The 18,111-nt window shown below is 53.1% G+C and overlaps 1 protein-coding gene across 3 annotated transcripts in view; it reads left to right on the top strand.

The window, feature by feature from the left end:
* Positions 1–18,111, top strand: part of FGF12 (fibroblast growth factor 12) — a 281,693-nt gene that overhangs the window by 143,906 nt on the left and 119,676 nt on the right. Inside the window, exon 1 of one of the 3 annotated variants that reach the window (XM_073359016.2) lies at positions 16,539–16,824. The exons of the other annotated variants lie outside the window; for them this stretch is intronic. Within the exon in view, the coding sequence (XP_073215117.1) occupies positions 16,626–16,824 (199 nt within the window). The 5' untranslated portion in view covers positions 16,539–16,625. Of the gene's footprint in view, positions 1–16,538; positions 16,825–18,111 lie in introns of those variants that run through there. 3 annotated transcript variants of the gene reach the window in all.

An 18,111-nucleotide genomic window follows, 5' to 3' on the forward strand; every position in this document is an offset into this window, starting at 1 on the left:
GTGACAGGTAAAAATCGCGGACAACCTCCTTCCCGGCTGCAGGCACAGCTGTGCTGCTTGACCTAGAGGTGGCCTTCTTACACCAGCTGAGTCCCAGCGGTGTCTCCCGGAAGGGTACGCCCGGCTTAGAGCCGGTTAGTTCACGTCGGCGCATCTCCTGTGCAAACAAAACCAGTATAACCGGCTTTAACTCTTTAAGCGTCCACACACACCACTCAGTGCACGGGGAACCTTCGATGTCTGACTTTCCCCATGTGCTTGCTCAGTCTTTTGACTTTCACTGGGGACGGACGGTGCAGCTGGCTTGGCTGGTTCATTCCAGGCGACGGGCTGGCCTCCCTTTCTGCTGCTCGTGCCCCACCGGGGGCGGCCCCTCCTTCGCGTTTCCAGCCTGGGATCCAGCAATCTCAGCTTCCTCTGTGTCCCATTGCGGAGCTCGGCTGCCCAGCCCCTCGGTGGAACAGATGAGCAGCGTTATTTGCGATTTCCAGAGGCAGAAATGGAGGGTCCGGCTTGCTGAAGCCGGGAAGAGACCCCTGAGATCACTGATATTCCCCCCAGCACTGCGGAGTGGGGTGTGAATGGAGCACGTGCCCCTGGCGTCACTGAACGGAATAAAACGTCATGGAAACCTTTCTGATTGCTTCGCGCCTTGCAAAGCCCCACCTTGGTGCTTGGGCGGTGAGCCCTTCGGAGCAGGGCTTGCCGGTTTGTTGTGTGTTTTTATGGTGCCCTGACCCCTAATTGGAGCCGCAGTGTGTACTGTAATACAACCCCCTCCCCCGGCCCCACACTTTCCCTTTCTGTCTCAAAACTGAAATGCGGGGTCCTAAACAGACATCTCCCTCTGGCTCCTAGGTGGAGGGACGGCCATGGGGGCTTTGCCTGCTGCCCCGCCCCAGAGCCCGCATCCTGAGCCAGAGCCCTCACCCCCACCACACACCCCCTGTCCCCAGCCCGGAGCCCCAGTAACTCTGATAGCTGGCACCTATCCTCACTTGCGCCAGAGTCTTGTCCAGCTGCTCCCAGGGACTTTGGGTCCACACAAGTTCTGTCTTGTAATGAGCCATGCCCACGTCCATGCACACAGGCGAGCCCCTACTACCTGAGCTCAAGAAGCTTCTCTGGTGCTTCCCAGAGTAGCCGGCCCTTATCCTGAGTGGGCCAGCTGCTAGAGAGAAACAGTCACATGTCCTGAGCCAGTGGGCATTAGGAGAAGAGTGAACTGGGGACACTTGTGGTTTTAAGTGTCCGTCTGTCTCCATTTTTTCTGTGGGCATGACACTAAATTCTGACCTGGCCAGGACACGTCTGACAAATGTCACCCCAGCTACACCTATGCCATCAGCTCGATGGATTTTTAAAATGTCCCCAAAATAGAAATTGTGCCCGACATATAATAAGCCCCCCATCTCGTGAGATGGGTCAGTAGTGTCACACTCCTTTTGCTCATGGGGAAAGCTGGACCCCAGAGGACAAGTGACTTTCCAGAGGTCATAAAGCAAGTCACTGGCAGAGTTGAAACCAGAGCTCAGGTCTCTTCTCTGAACTTGGTGCTTTGCTCACTGTTTGGGGATTATTTGAATGATGATCGGCAATGTTTGCATCCCAAGTTGGGTTTTGTGCTTGAGAACCAGACAGATGAAACTGCTTAGCAAGTGACCAGTCTAGTTTAGGGCTAGTTTACACAGTGTTTTTATACTGTTTTAACAGGAAACAATGGTGGGCAGTAAGTCATATAATTAAAACCAAAAGACTGTAAAAAGTCCGAAGTGTTAGAAACAGAGGCAAGGAATTTCACTGTGATGTGATTTCTGATTGGACAGTGGCCTAGTACGTACTGTAAGAGACCAGATGTGTAAGAAGGAATCTGTTGCTGCTTCTTTGAATTTTGTCTCATTCGACGATTATGGCTGGCGAGCAACAGCTTTACAAAGCGTGGTGTAATACATTCTTTAACCTCTTCTTTACCGCCTTCCACTCGTCTGTCTATTGTGCAATGACAATTCATTTCTCAGTAATATTAAGAAGCACCATAGAATTTCAGTACAGTGTCAAAGGAATATGCATAGGATTTCCGGATGGATAGTAAAAAGAAAAGGAGTACTTGTGGCACCTTATAAAGCTTATGCTCAAATAAATTGGTTAGTCTCTAAGGTGCCACAAGTCCTCCTTTTCTTTTTGCGAATACAGACTAACACGGCTGCTACTCTGAAACCGGATGGATAGTAGTTTTTCCTGCCCTTAACACCAGATATGTAAGGACATTTGAGCACTCTTATCCACTGTTAATGGCAGTTTTGCAGGTGACTCAATACGGATATTGTGACTATTTTGCTTAATCAGTGTCTGGCGGAGTCCTGTTTGTACAAACAGTATCTGGGGCCTTTAAACATATCACTGATGCAGATTCTGTAGCAGTGAAAATCTGAGATACCGTGATCTACCTCCTACCACAGGGAGACTCAGGGGAGAAGTCATTGACTGTGGCGCCTTTCACTTCTGGGTTATTGGTTCAACCCTTTGTTGAGTGTTTTTCTCTGGTCTATGTGAAGTTGCTCCCAGTCGGATTCTTGTTAGGAAATGTGTTTGCAGGGATGGAGGGGATTGAAACCATCCAAAAGTTCCGAAGTGGCCACAGATTCTGCCTTCCCAGCTTTAGACGTGCAGGGCCTGGCTTTCCAGAAAGGCTCTGTTCCTACAATGCTCTGTGAAGCCGGGGATGGGGGCTGAAGCTACCTGGGTCCTCAAAAATCAGTCCCTAAGGCTGTCATAGAGTCATAGACTTTAAGATCAGAAGGGACCATCATGATCATCCAGTCTGACCTCCTGAACATTGCAGGCCACAAAGCCTCACCCACCCCTCCTGTAATAGACCCCTAACCTCTGGCTGAGTCATTGAAGTCCTCAGATCTGGGTTTAAAGACTTCTAGTTACACAGAATCCACCATTTACACTAGTTTAAACCTGCAAGTGACCTGTGCCCCATGCTGCAGAGGAAGGCGACCCTCCCCTCCCCCCAGGATCTCTTCCAATCTGATCCAGGGGGGAAATTCCTTCCCCAGCCCAAATCTGGTGATCGGTTAGACCCTCAACATGTGGGCAAGACCCAGCAGGCAGACCCTTGGGAAAGAAGTCTCTGTAGTGACTCTGTCAAGCTGGGTTCCCACAATCAGAGGCTGCTTTGAAAGTGTTGGTGCAAGGGATTTGCTCGCAATCATGCCAGAAGAATTTAATCCAGGCTCTTTGGTTTGGCTCCAAGCATACACCTCCAGCTAGCTCGCCTGCTACATGAAATAAACCTACTTTCGTGAAACACAGGGGTAAAGTCTAGCAGCTTGGAAACGTCTGGCAAGGGTAAAGAAACTTTAGAGTTAACGTGTGCTTTCCCAGTGGACCGGTTAACATGGGCTTTGACCAATGGACATGTAGCAGAGACCATCCTGTCATCTGAGTCACTTTAAAACGACCTCATGTTATGTGCTGTCTCTGCAGAGCGCACCCAGCTGATCACAGAGCTCTACAGGACGGCTTTCGAATCAAATCAGAAAAGGTTGTTGGATGTTTTGAATGATGGTAACAACAGAAGGGCTGGAATGAATCACCCTCTCGTTACATTTGCAGCAACGCTTATTTAAACACACACTTGCTTTTTGTTGGGGGGTTTATTTTTTTAAGCTCCCCACTAAATAAAAACATTAGACAAATTCGCCAGTTAAATGATTTTATGTTACCAGGACAAATATAAAATAAAGCAATTTTTCAAGAAATTAAAGGGATATTGTACATTTAAAAATCTGTTGCATACAAATTAAGTGTTACTAGTAACACCTGATTATTGAGAGAATATTAAAAATCCAGTGTACTCTTCCTGTCACTATTTATGCGCTGTCTACTGTTCTCTCCAGTGGCTAATGAAAGTCTATGAAATGTCCATTTCACTTTTGTTTACAGTCAGTTTCACTTTCAGTTTCAGTAGGGCTGCTATGTTTGGGTTTCAAGCACTGCAAGGGAGACATGTTCTTTGTTTTAAAGATAAACAGTTTGCATTCAAACTGTGTATAGTATGGAAGTATTCGCCCTTTGACTTCAATTTTATGAATGATTTGTTTCTACAAAATTGAAAGTCCAGGCCAAGCTTAAGGTGACTCCCTGTTAAGTGGTTAAATGAGGAACGATGCCCGGAAGACTTCACAAATCCTACCCAGCAGCCGACCTCATGAAAGAAAAGTGGTAGGCTTTAATTTTTGTTGTTGGATGTGTTCAACTGCAAATGATGAGATCAGGATAAAATACAGACTGTTCAAGAAGGAATGCTTGGCGCTTGCCTCTTTAGAATGGCAGATTACTTATGGAAAAACCCTGGAAGAGATGGTGAGACCATTGCTGTGGATTTTTGGTTTTAAGCAGCCTGTAGAATTCTGTCATGGGGATCTCAGTCTCCCTTACCTTGTATAGGGGCTTAGACTGATTGATATGGAGTCCCATTTAACTGCTGTAGAACCCTATTGATGTTGACTGGGATTTTCAAAGGCACTGAAGAGCCAGTGTCTAACTCCCTTTAGTCTCCTCTGGAGAATCCCCGGGTTGTATTACACTGAATGGGACTCTTCCAGGAGGGACGTACTACACAGAGCAACAGGAATCGCAGGGCCAAACCAGATCGCTAGGAATACAGAGTTCTAGAGGCTGCGGCTTGCAGAGGCACATCTGTGGAGCATCAGCAGGACTGGGGTGCTTGGCTCACTCATACGCCTTTGAAAATCCCAATGTGCAGCTTCAGAACAGGCTCAGGGGCCGGTAGGGGCCTGCTGGAGAACAGGTGCAGGTCCAGCAGTGTCTGAAGCTAGTGAAATGTCCCAGGCTACTCTGTGCAGGATGCATCTGTGCTCTAGATAGTCCCAGCTCTGCTACTGACTTGTTGAGTGACCTTGGGCAAGTCACTGCACCACATTGTACCCCCCCGCCTTTAAAGGGGATGGCAGAGAGAACACTGCCCTACTGGATAGAAGACTGGAGGCTTAATTCAGTAATGTTTGAGATCCTCCCGTGGAAGGTTTGAGGACTATGCAAAACTATTATATTTCCCCAATGGCTTCTCTGTGAAATCTGGGGCTGGGACTGCCAGACACATGCGCTGAGCCGGGACCCGTGCCGTGTTCAGGAGAAGGGAGCTGGCTGCCAGCTGCAGGAAGAGATACAGCCCTTCAGTTTCTGTGGGAGGGAAGGAGCCACCGAGGAGGGAGGAGTATCTGGGCTCTACCTCTCCTGGGGAGCGAGGTGCTACAGAAGCTATTTGCAGAGGTGGATTAAGATTTACTGGGGCCGTGGGCACAAAGAACATTTTAGGCTCCCACACCCTGGGGGCTTAGGGACGCCAGAACCAGGCAGGGACACAGGCTGGGGGCCGCTCTCTGGCACCCAGGGCAGGCGAAGGATCTGGGGCTCCCCACAGCAGCCCGGGCTCCCTGGGCAGCTCTTACCATGGTCTGGCTCTGGCTTCTGGCCTGGCCAGGGGGCAGGGCCTCCAGGGGAAGAGGAGAAGCAGGGGGCAGGGCCACAGTTCTGGCGCCGGTGTCCCCCCCCACACTTCTACCCAGGTTCCGGCACACCTGTGGGGGCCTCCAACTTGGCCAGGGTACCTGGACACAGGCATTCTGGGCCTGTTTGTTAATTCACCACTGGCTCTTTGCCCTGTGTGGGATAGTCCTGCTCCCTGGCACGAGGATGGTCCTGAGACACCGCTGAAGAGTGGCATGTGTTAATCCAGACTGCCTGTGACTCCCATCCCCCTCAAGGAAGTTGTTTGTGCAAGAAAATACCGACTAGTCTCTCCCTGGCAGCCCTGCGGCCCATCCCCCAACACAGAGCCACGCTCTCCTTAATGGCTGGAAAAAGTCTCTTCGGAAGCCTCCCAGTAATTCCTCAAAGGGCTCACTCATGTGGCTTTTAATTTAGATTCCTCCCCCCACCCCGAGCTTATGTAGTTTCTAATTGCAGAACCCAACTAATTGTGTGAATTAGTATCTGTCAAAAGAAATGAATGCAATTCCCCCTCCATTTTATTTTATCGTGAATGAGCAGTACTAAAAGTTACGTGAACCAAGAATGTGGTCGAAGACTGCATTTTCAGTGGGCCAAACCAGAAGCATTCAGTCATAAGGAAGAAGACTGCAGGCTCTCATTGTGAGTTTCCCTGCATAAGATAGTACTTGGCAATGCTATGGCACCATTTATTGGAGTATTGCCCGGCATTTTCTGTGAGTAGGATCCAGGAGTCCAAATTCTGGGGCTTGTCTACGTGGGAATGTTGAACTGGTTTAACTGGTTTAACCTAAAGGATGAATTTAAACCAGTCTCGTTAAACTGGTGCAAATACCCATGTGGACGCTATTGTTCCAGTATAAGAAGTCGATTGGGAACAGGGGTTTGCACTGGTGTCACTAAAGTGGCTTTAGAAACTTATTTATAGTAAGCCAGGTGCCTGCTAAGATTCCCCAGGACCAGCCAAGCCTGAAGCTCAGAATTCCACACTGCAGGTGTAAATACCACTCCCCTTGCTGACGGCTGAGCCGGAAAGGAGCCTGCACTACGGCCGATGCTGGCCCCAACTGGGTCTACAGAGGGGAGCATGAATGGGGTAGCAACAAGGGCTGTGATTTATTAGTGGGACGAAGGAGTGGCTTCTCCATGGGCTGCTGGGGTCCGAATGTAAGGATCTTTAATGATCGTGTCTCATTTTATGTCCTGTTGGCAAGACGGGATCAACAGCAGCACCAGGCTGGGACATGAGCTTAGGAGCAACTGGAGAGGGAAAGGCGTCTTCAGCTGAGTCATCTGACTAACTTTGTGCTGCAGCTGCTTGTTCCTAGAAAGCATCCTCTACGCCGTATCCTCCTGTGCGTGTGTGTCCACAGATGGGGGGCACAGCAAGCTGTCTGGTACTGCGGTGGGGGGGGCCCTCCTGTGAATCCCAGGAGGCTGGGGACAAAGAGCCTTGGAGCTCTCCAAGGACCTGGCCAGTGCGTGGAGGCACCGAGGAAGGGAGTTGCTGATTCAGCATGTAAGAATTGTTGAGCGTTAAGACTAAACCACAAGAGGGCGACATGGGGACTGGGGGAACCGATTACGGGAAATGAGGGTTTCACGCTTTGCAGCCCTGCTTGGGGGTCATGGCCCTCCTGCTCTGGCAGTTCCCTACCTCATTCCGGGCACAAGGGAAGGCTTTGGAAAGAGACCAAGAAGGAGGGACAGGAGTAGTTTCCTGTTCCTCTCTGCATGGCGGCTGATGAAGATGAGACTGCTGTGTCCAGGCCGCTGACCACGCCTGCCCCATAGCTCTGTGAAATGGTGTCTCAAACCCAATTAGTGGGTCATCGCTAAATGAGGGTTTGTCCGAACACTCGCTCTGTTAGAACTGGGCTCGAAAAGCCCCCTGCTCGCTTGCCTGGGGCAAGAAGAAACTTTCCCAGAGCCAGCGGCTGGAGTCAGGCTACGGGGCCACGAGCTCTTTCGCCGGAGTGGGGAGAGGAAGGAAGGAGCAGAGCGATGCAAGAATTGCTGCTCTCCAAACAGGAGAGGGTGTCAGATTGGGGCAGGAGGAGCCGCTGCTCTTCCCCAGCAAGAGAGGAGCAGGGAAATGGAGTGGTGCGGGTGCTGCTCGTTTAAGTGGAGGGGCAGGGCAGGGAGACTGGAGCGCCTGCTCTTTATCCAGGGGAGCAAGGGGGCCAGTGCGGAGAAGAGTTACTGGGATTCCTGAAAGGCCTGAGGCATGAAGCCAGAGAGGAGTCCCTCACAGAGGTAGTTGGAGGTTAGTATTAATGTACTGGAGAGGCAGGATCCAGGGTACGTTAATCAGAAGAGTAGAAAAGAGCCAAAAATTCATTAATGGGGGAGAGATGCAGCTTCACTAATTGGAGGAGACGGGATGAGTGTCTAAAATTAAGGGTTAGGGGGCACCTTGAATTTGTTAATCATAGATTCAGAGATGTTTGGGCCACAAGAGCAAGGGACCATTCTCATCATCTGACCTGCATAACACCAGCCAGGGAAACTCACCCATGATTTCGGCATCCAGCCCAGAACTTTGGGTTGAGCTTGAGCTGATCTGTTAGAAAGAAATCCACTCTTAATTTACAGACCTCATATAATGGAGAATCTATCACAAACAACTTTGTTAAGTTGTTGCAGTGGTTACTTACCCCACAGTTCTCTAGCTTCAGCTTCCAGCCAGGTTTCAGAGTAGCAGCCATGTTAGTCTGTATTTGTAAAAAGAAAAGGAAAGCTTATGCTCAAATAAATTTGTTAGTCTCTAAGGTGCCACAAGTACTCCTCAACTTCCAGCCAGTGGATCTTGTTCTGCCTTTGTCCACTGGACTAAAGAGCTCTCTGCTATCAAAAATCTTCTGACCCTTATCCAGTCATCTCTTATACTTCTCTTGGATAAGCTAAAAAGACTGAACTTCCCAAGTCTCTTCCAGTAAAGCAGGTTTTGCCATAGCTCAAATCACTCTTATAGCTCTGTTTGGAATCCTTCCCAATTTTTGAACATCCTTTTTGAAGGCTGGACAGGAGAACTGGACCCGGTGTCTCAGCAATGGTCTCGCTGATTCTGTACGCAGAAGTAATACCACCTCCTTACCTCTTAATGTTCTCTATCTCATACATCAAACGGCTGCATTTGCCCTCTTAGCCACAGCACTGAACTGGGAGCTTCTGTTCAATTGGTTATTGAAAATTATCTCCACCTCCTTTACAGGGTCACTGCTTTCCCAAACACCCTCTCCACTCTTGAAGTGTGGCCTTCTTTCTTTGCTACTCGATGTCTGACCTTGCATTTGGCCGTATGAAAATAAATCTTATTTGCATGCTTCCCAAGTGAAGCAGATCTCACTGCATAACTGTCCTGTCCACACCTTTATTTACTACTCCCCCTATCTTTGTATCTTTGGCAAATTTGATCAGCAGTGATTTTATATTTGCTTCCAGGTCATTGGTGAAGATATGGGACTGCGTTATCTGCATAGCAGTGTTTTTGTCTGTGTGTGTAATTAGTGCCTGGTGTAAAAGGGGTGGCAGAACTGGTTTTATTAGGGGAGAGTAGAGTTGATTTATTGCTGGGGAAGTGAAGACGTGGCCATTTAAATTGGTGTGGTTGGGAGAGGTGGCCTTGGGGATGTGGCAACCCCGGTACTATTCACCTGGACTTGCAGGCTTAGTCCTCAGGCCAGCAGATGCTGAGGAAATCACCCTATGTTAGGAGACCTTAGCTGCGTTAGAAGACTCCATCTTTCATGCTGTACAGTTTAGGGTTAGCGGGTCTCTGCCGTATGGAGAGAAGCAACTGAGTTGTTTAAATGAGATGCAATCTGGATGCACTGAGCTTCAGAGCGCTCCTGCGGGTGGTATTAACATTCCCCTGTTCTGCAGAGCTTGATTGCGGCGCGGCACAATCCTTAGTCAGACCTCCCCAGCAGCTCCCCGAATTAAAAGGGGCTCTTGTGAGAAGAGAGGGAGCCACAGGCTCTCTTCTTGAAGCACTGTCCTCCCCGCCCCTGCATGGTTCAGGATGTCACTGGCCTCAGCCAGGTGTGCCTGGGCTCAGTGTGAGGGCGGAGGCAAGGGCAAGGTCTGGGGTCTGGGAGCGTTCCTGGGCTGCTCCGAGCCCTGGCAGGGTGAGCAGTGAGCAGAGACCGATGCACAAGACTCAGAACCTCCAGGGGTTTATTTTTTGGCTTTGATAGCCGCATTTTTCTTCCTCCCCCTGCTGCGGTGGTGGGTGTGGCAGGAGATCCAGCCCCTCTGCGCTCACCAGCTGCTTGCCAGTAGCCGAATCCTTCCCGTGAAACGGGAGCCCTCTGAGCCCTGCTGGAAGACTGTGATGGGTTTTTCCCCTCCTCCTCTTGCCGATCATCCTCCATCACACGATCTGGCTGTCTGGCTGCCCCCTCCGCCGAGATCTAATCAGGAAGGCTCCATTTGACTTTCAGCAAAGTCAGCCTGCTGCAGACTCGGCGGGGAAAGGCTTCCCCTGACGCCGCGGGACGCGATCGCGGTCGGTATCGGCGCTTGTGCTGCGAGAGGAGCCGCTTGCCCATGAGCCTGGGGGGCAGGAGGCAGCGGTCTCCTCCTCAGACACCCGGCCAGCCTCTCCGCACCCCCTCAGCCCTCCGGGGGAGCAGGCTGCGTGGGCCTGGTGGCTTTCAAACTCCAGGGGTTGCAGGAAGGCAGGGGGGTCCCCCCCTCCCAGGAATTTGGTGTTATTTAGCACCACTCACCCTGCAGGCAGGTGGGATTTTAAGGCCAGACAGCCCTGACCTGTCACAAAGGGCGTTACAGGCTCTGGGCCCAATTCTGAGTCCTAGAGAGCAGAGCCGGTGTGGCCTGGTGTAGCCTGGAGAGATAGGCCTAACACAAACTCTCTTTAAAACAACAGCCAAGCCACAACGTCCCAGGCCCTCAACCCTCCCTTGCTCCTCCTGGATCTCAGGGCGGCGCCTTGTTCCCTTCCTGCCCCTGCAGTGGAAGGGAGGTGAGTGCAGGTGTGTACTCTGGGGTCTCAGGGCTGTGAGATGCTCGAGCACCAGGCAGGGCGAGCTGGCGTGTGGCTGCTTCCCTGTCGGTGGGGCTGCTGCACGCCGCATCCCCCATCAGAGGAGCAAGGGCCTCTGCCAGCGCCCCCCCCCCCGGTGTTGCAGGGGGAGAGAGCCCCCAGCCAGAGGAGTAAGGGCTGCTCTGAAGAGAGCCCTGCCTCGCACACCTCTCACAGGCAGAACCGGCCCCTTGCACGGGGCTGCATCTCAACCATACCACGCAGAGCTGCAGTGGTAAAAAACCCCCTAACCTCGACCAAACTCCGCAGTCCCTGAATGCCCAGGGGGGTTACCCTCCCCCACGCTCTTGCAGCGCTGCTTTCTCCCTGCCCTGGCTTGGCAATAGCAGTGCCCCGCAGGGCTCTTGCTGGGCGTGCGCCTCCGTGTCCATCTAGGCTGAAATCCACAGCACCCTGTCTGGGAGCCCTGCTCAGCTGACTCGGGCTGGGGGGCTTCGGCTGCAGGGCTAAAAATGCCGTGTAGACATTCCGCCTCGGGCTGCGCCCCAGGCTCCGAGACCTTCCCCCCCAGGGGCACCTAATTCAGCATAAGGACAGCGGCCCCCTTCTCCTGCTCCCCTCCCAAAGGCAATAGCAGCCTGATTGACAGACAGGGCTGCTGTTAACCTTTCGGGCTCTGGACTTATGGAGCCTTAGAGCCTGGTTCGCAAACAATCCTGAGGTTTTGATTTGTCATGCCAAGCTGGCACTGGCCTCTCTCTTCTTTCTGGCTGGATGGGCAGAGCCAGAGGGTCCCAATCCTGCTACCCTCGTGGTCTTTAGTATTGTAGTCCCATGGCAACCCCTGGGGCAACTCACGTAGGCAGGCAGGTGAAGAATCGGGCCCCTGGCCGCTCTACCTCAGCCTCACTCAAGCCACCCTGACTGTGGTAGCTGCATGTTGGGCCCTGGTATTTAAAACGCAGTGGGATTGTCTAAGGCCTCTGCAGCTGCAACAGTTGGTGTGCAGATCAGCTCCGTTCACCCTGGCAGCATCACATGGGGCGGGGAAATGCAGGTACAGAGAGGCTACAGTTTGCCAAAGGCCACCAAGGGCGTCTGGGGTGAGAACCCAGGGCCTTCCTGCCTCTCCATCGCTTGCCATCACTTTGTGTGCGGAACTCAGTGGAACCTGGGATGCCAGTACACAGGGGCCGAGGGACAGACTGAGTTCAGGTCCCACCATTGCTCACACCACATCAGCCCCACTGGGAGCCCTAGAGTAGAGGGCCACTGTCTGCTTACACGAGGCCGAGGAAGGTTGCTCTGAGATCTGTATTGTCAGGCTGGTAGGGGTTGAACCCTACAAATATTGCCCCTCGAGTACAGTAAGATTGTGAAAAAATCCTGTTTTGAAGAACTTTTGTTCCTGGCCACTTTTAATGGGCGCCTCCATAACACGTGGAAAAATAAATAACATGGCACTGGGGTATGTTCACACACATTTGAATTTCCTCAAAGGAAAATGCATCTTGACAGTTTCATTTCCAGGCCCCCGTGATTGCCTTTCAGGGAGGTAAAGCTTTCTCCCGCCCTTCCTTGATAGAGATGAAAAGTCACAGGAGAGAAATAAAAGCGTCTATTGTCAGGGTAGAAATCCATTTTTTTAAAGAAGCTATTGTTCCCGTGAATTCCATTCCCCTTTCGTGCTTTCTTTGGTTGATTTGTTGCTCTGCTTTCCCCCTCCTGGTTCCCTAACTGCATTCGACACAACTGTTTCCATGCTGTTTGCTTGAAGTTGCTGGCAAATTCGCTCCTGCATTGAATCCTCTCTCGGCTAGAGTTGTTTTTAAAGACTGTGCAGGCTAATGAATACTCTAGCAATGAGTTGCAAACGTTGTTTTAATTGAATCTTTGAGGCCAGAAGAGGGGGGAGGGGTCCATTAAAGAAATTGTTTTAATATGGCAATTGGCAATCAGATAATGCAGTCTCTTCCACATTTATTAATAAGGCCAAGTCAGCTGTGAGAGAAAAGCCCAGAAAACAAGCCAGATTTCCTACTCTGGTGCTGTTGTAGGGCCAGTTACATCTCTGAAAGCAAAAATAAATTCCTAAGTGGCCCTGAGAATTCTCGTTAGCCATCCAAACCTTGATATAAAACCTTGCATTGTAAACAAAATTAGCCTGAACAGAAAACAAGTGAGATTTACTGTAGGTCCTTTTCTTGAAGGATACCAGGGCATGTTTTTAAAAGAATCCACCCACGCAAAGAGAATGGGGATTGCCAAAGCTACGTGAATTTTAATGATTCTAGACAAGCAACGGGAAGCTACCTGACAAAGAAAGATATTAATAAAACATGGATATGGGCTCGATTCTGCTTAATAAGCAGAGCTGTAGATGTAATTTACATAGAGTGGAAATTAGATACAATTCTAAAGGTGTCCTCAAATGTAGACTTGAAACTCCACAGTGTACCCTTATTGGAAGAGATTTGTTGCTGCTCTGCTATTAAAGGTGAGTTAGACTGTTAGTAGTTATAGGAGAGAGCCGGAAGTTGTCTTTTTTCCACAACTGTTGACGTGTGATTATTTGTTTTTAAAGTGGTACTAAATTTTGAATATCTTAGTTGTGGTGCATTCCTTTTCAGTGGCTGTGCAGTGATGTTTAGCTAGGGATATGCGAATGACTGAATCTGAAGACTATAGTTCATAATTTTGGAAGCCTGTATGAAGAACAAGCTGGGTACTCGGTTAGCAATCCCAAAGGCAATATTATTGCACTTCACTAAGGAAAGATGCCAGTAACCTCACTGATGACCTACTTAGATCGCCCTGTTTCGGAGGTGAGGGAATGCAGTTCTGGATCTCCTGTCTGCCCCAAACCACAAAGCCCTGCAATCCAGGCAGGACTTAATTGTTAACCTTGGCACGGAGGAAGCGAGAGCTTATTTATGTAGTGAACAAAAACTTTAAAATGCTAATATTGAGCCCAGTCCTGCAAACCCTTACCCCTGGGTGAGTGCTAAGTGCATCAACCACTGACTTCAGTGGGAGTCCCTCACTAGTAAGTCCTGTTGGCCTGATGCTCGTAGGGTGGTGGGGAATCAGAACTGAGGCCTGGTAGTGTGTTGAGCCCATGGTTTCCAAATATGTATTCAAAATGGGCTGTCCCATTCCAGAGGGCACTGAGATAACCCTTTGGTGTGGTCTAAAGACACCCTTTGTCTGCCTCAGTTTGAATCAGTGTGCTTCTCTGTCTAATTGTTTAAAGCGCTTATCACATGTACATGGGAAGCCTTCCAGACTGGGGAAAAATAAGTGTGTGTGTTTAAGGGAAAGTGATCTGATTGGGCCAGGCGACCAGTTATTCTGCTCAAACTGAACCAGGTTTGCTTCTCATTGAAGACAATGGGAAGACTTCCACTGACATAATCTGGAGCAGGATGGGGTGGACAAAGTCATGCCACACTCCCCTCAGAAAGGAGAAGCTCGTACTCCAGAGGAAGGTGTTTTCAGCCAGCCACAGGTCTTTGCCCAGTTTGAGGCTGAGATGAGAGTTCTCCCCCCATAGGGGGGTTGGCCCCAATAATTTCCCACAGAGTCTGGGTAGCTGCCCCATCCTACCCCTCTTGTTAACCAGAATGGCACAGCAGTATTGGAGTGGCTTCTGGCTACTTTCCCCAATATGTGCAAGTCATTATTATTATCTATAGAGCTGCATGGTGCTTTGCAGATATGTAAGGGGGCAGTCCTTGCTCCCAGGACCTTGCAGCCTTGGGGTGTGACCTGAGAGGCGGAGAGTATCCACAGTTTCCACTGCCTGCCCCGGGAGTCGATGGTGCTGTGCACTTTTCCAGGCACAGGCTCTAAGAGCTCCAAGGTGGAAGGCAGCAGATATGACACAGAGTTTTACAAGTTCTCTTTTTATTTAACAGACTGCATAGGCAATTAGAGCTTGGAGAAATGCTTCTGGTTTGGGGTGCCTTTCTTTCTAGAAGCACTGCAAAGTGTTAGCTGTAGGATTGTCTCTGATGAGGATCGTTCTCGGCACAGAGCTGCTCCAGGCAGGCAGTTAACTACACATGCACAAACTGGATGTCAAAGCAGGCCAAGTAATTCTGTCATTTCAAAAGTCAGGGATTAAACCACACTGCATTCCCTTCCCAGAGGTTTGCAAGCTCTAGGCTGGGCTCTGTGGGCGGGCAGAGGAAATCTGTCTTGGGAAGGTATCAGATTGGTCTCCCTGAAGATGCAGCTGGATAGTGGTGGGCAGTTCAGCCAATAGGTACCTGCTCGCAAAGAGCTTTTCTGACGCTGGGTCTGTGTTGTGTGCTGCAACATTGTGTGATGTCACGTGAAATCACCCAGAAGAGGTGCCCGGGCTCTGAGCTGCCAGGGCCCAGGCGTGGCACAGATTAAACACTGGCTCCAGCCCCTTGGGGCAGCGGCTCCGGGCCTCAGCGCCCCCCAGGCCGAGGCACACGGCGCTCGAGCAACGTCAAAGGACAGGAGCGCCCGGGGCACTGGTGTTAGTCTGCGCCCGAATCCTCTCCCCCCGCAGGGCTCTGGAGAAAACAGCTGGGGGCGGGGGACGAGTCTAGCCGCTTCCCCGGCCCCGGGGAGAAGCAGAGTAACCCCCTCCCCACCCCCACCGCCCCTCGCCCCCTGGGCTCTGTCCAGCCCCCGTCCGCCCGGGGGGCCGGAGCTGCCGTTCCCTGGCTCTGCCCGGCGCTTTTCTCATCCAAACCTCGATCACGTAGGATTGCGTAGAGCCGGAGAGGCGAGGAAGGAGGCTGCGATTCTCCCGGCGCTTCAGCAAAGGCAGCGCCCGGCCCCCGGGCTGCAAACCCCCCAGCCGGACGGGGGCTCGCCGCGGGGCGGGGCGGGCTCGCCCCTGAATCCTCCCGGAGCGGGCAGCGCCGCCAGCCCCAGCCGCCGCTGTCTGAGCACGGGCAACTCAGCTCATGCATGGCAGGAGGATGCCGGCGGGCGGCGGGGAAGCCCTGGCCACCGGCGCCTAGGACGGGCATGCGGAGCGCCCCGAGCCCGGCAGCCACACGCCGAGTCTGGGGGAGTTAGCGGCGGCAGGGGACGGGCACTGGCCGGCCGTGAGGCGGAGCAGGGGGAGGAGAAGCCCCGGGGCCGGCTGCGGTCGGAGCCCGCTGCAGCCCCTTCGCCCCGCGGATCCTTAGAGCGGCAAAGTGAGCAGACAGCGCCCCGGCGGGCTGGGCAACGTGGCTCGCCTGGCCCGGGACCCGCCGCCGGAGCAGAGGAGCCCGGAGCGCAGCGGCAGAAGGGGGTTTTCTCCCCCTTCCCTCCGTGCATTGCCCCGAGCGGCGCGGGGCAGGACCCTCCGAGGCATGCCCGAGCTCTGCCCGTGACAGGGGCCCCAGGCGGGTCCCCGCGGGCCGGGGGAGCGGAGCGCACAGCCGCCGGCACCGGGACGGTGTGTGGGGCTCCCTGCCCTGCCCTGAGAGGAGCCTGCAGCGGGGATTTGTGCTGGCCGCGGAGCCAGGCCAGCTCGGGCCGCTTCCCCACGGGAGAAACCCGCCCCCGCTGCCCGTCCCGTTGTGCAAAGCTCGCCGGGGATGGACTGACGCGCCCGGCCGGCCCCCCAGGAGCTGCAGCCCGGCGAGGTGCACGGGAGGGATCCCCACCCTGCCACGCTCCGGCTTCCCAGGCAGCGGGGGGGCTCCCGAGGGACCCGCTGCCCCAGCCTGGCTCAGCCCGCGGGACTTGCCCTTCCAGAGACCTGCCTGCGACCGGGGCTGCTGCTGGGCCCCCACCTCCGCCCCGGCTCGGCTGTCCCGGCCCCGCGGAACTCGCCGTCCGGGGGCTCGCTGCCCAGCCCCCCGCGGGGCTCCCCGGCAGGCAGACGGATGGGGGGCGGCTGCGCCGGCCAAGGGGGGCGCAGGGGTGGGCGCGGGCTAGCCCAGGCCTCCTGCCCCTGACCGGCTGAGGCGTTCTGGGGTGCAGCGCGGAGAAGCCCCCCCCCAGCCCCGCCCCTGGATTCTGCCCCCCCCCGGGGCCCCTCACCCCGGCCTCCAGCCCCCCCTGGACGCCCCAGCGCTGGCCGGGCCGATGAGAGGCCATGGCCGCGGCTATCGCCAGCTCGCTGATCCGGCAGAAGCGGCAGGCCCGGGAGTCCAACAGCGAGCGGGTGACCACGTCCAAGCGCCGCTCCAGCCCCAGCAAGGACGGGCGCTCCCTGTGCGAGAGACACGTGCTGGGCGTCTTCAGCAAAGTGCGCTTCTGCAGCGGCAGGAAACGGCCCGTTCGCCGGAGACCAGGTCAGTGAGCCCGGTCCAGCGGCGGGGGCTGGCCCGGGCAGCGCTTTCAGCTCCTCCCGGGCAGCCTCTCTTCCTCTGCCCCAGCCCCCAGCCCTGCCCATCTCCCTCGGCCCCAGGGAACCCCGGCCTGGCTTTGTAGCGAGCTTCAGACCCTGGGCCAAATCCCGCCTGGTCCCTTTCCCTGGGGGTGAGTTGGGCCTCTGGGAGCAGCACCTGCTCCCCGGGCTGGGCCACCCTAGGTGGTTCTGGATCCTCCCCCACCAGGTGTTAAAGGCCAACGTCCCACATTTCAGACCCTGCCTGGTCCAGAGTTGGGATTGGTTAATTGCCAGCAGCAGCAGCTGCCAGGAGACCACTTCTTCCTCCAAGCCAGTGCCCTAGTTAGGGAAAGGCTTTAGCATTAAAAATGAACCTCCCCATCCATGTCCTGTGTGCTGGGGAAATTCATGCCCTGGAGCAGCCAGATTGAAAGGAGAGACACTTGTACTCCAGACCCACAGTTCTGATTTCTTCCCTCTGACTCTGGTTCAGCTGTTGGTTAGCACTTAACTATTCCCGGGGTCCTTGCAGGGGCTTGTATCACAGATCTGCATTGGCCTGGGGTCAATAACCACTATGTATCTGTCTGGAAAAGGTGGTGAAATCGAGCCCTTTAGCGATACCCAGCAATTCAGTCTTTTGTAGCTTAACCTAGTGTTATGTTTCCCCCTTGACCGTAGATACCTACTGGCTTTTTAACAGTGTGTTCCTGTGTCCTCCCTGGTGACAAGGAAGTCTGTAAATCCAGGGCAGTTAAAATTGTGGCCATTTGATAAGCAGATGCAGGAAATGCTACTTCTCAAGTGGAGCTAGCTGCTTTGTGAATCTCACCAGCACGTGATTAGTTTAGAGCACTGTTCCCTCTAAGCCGTGCGCACACACGGATCCTAAACCCCGCGCACATGGCGAAACCCCGCACGCACAAATATTTGCACAGAAGCACAACAATTTGCACAGAATAAATTTTTTGCACACACGGCCTGTCAAAAATTAGAGGGAACGTTGGTTTAGAGACCTTCCAGACGGCAGCTGCACTAACAAATGCATAATATTCAGATCACAATGGGTTAGAGAGGGTCTCTCCTGTGGGCCTGCAGTTTCCTTGTGCCCAGTGTCTGTGCCATGTGGACTGGAAACAGGTGCAATCCTCTTGAAAACCTCTGAGTTTTCAGTACAAGTTGCTGCATTTCCAAAGTGAAGACCCACAAGTGCAGTTCAGTTCCTACAGGGCCCTCAGCCCCCATTGAT

The sequence above is a fragment of the Lepidochelys kempii genome, chromosome 9 (assembly GCF_965140285.1).
Source record: "Lepidochelys kempii isolate rLepKem1 chromosome 9, rLepKem1.hap1, whole genome shotgun sequence".
NCBI classification, from domain to species: domain Eukaryota; kingdom Metazoa; phylum Chordata; order Testudines; family Cheloniidae; genus Lepidochelys; species Lepidochelys kempii.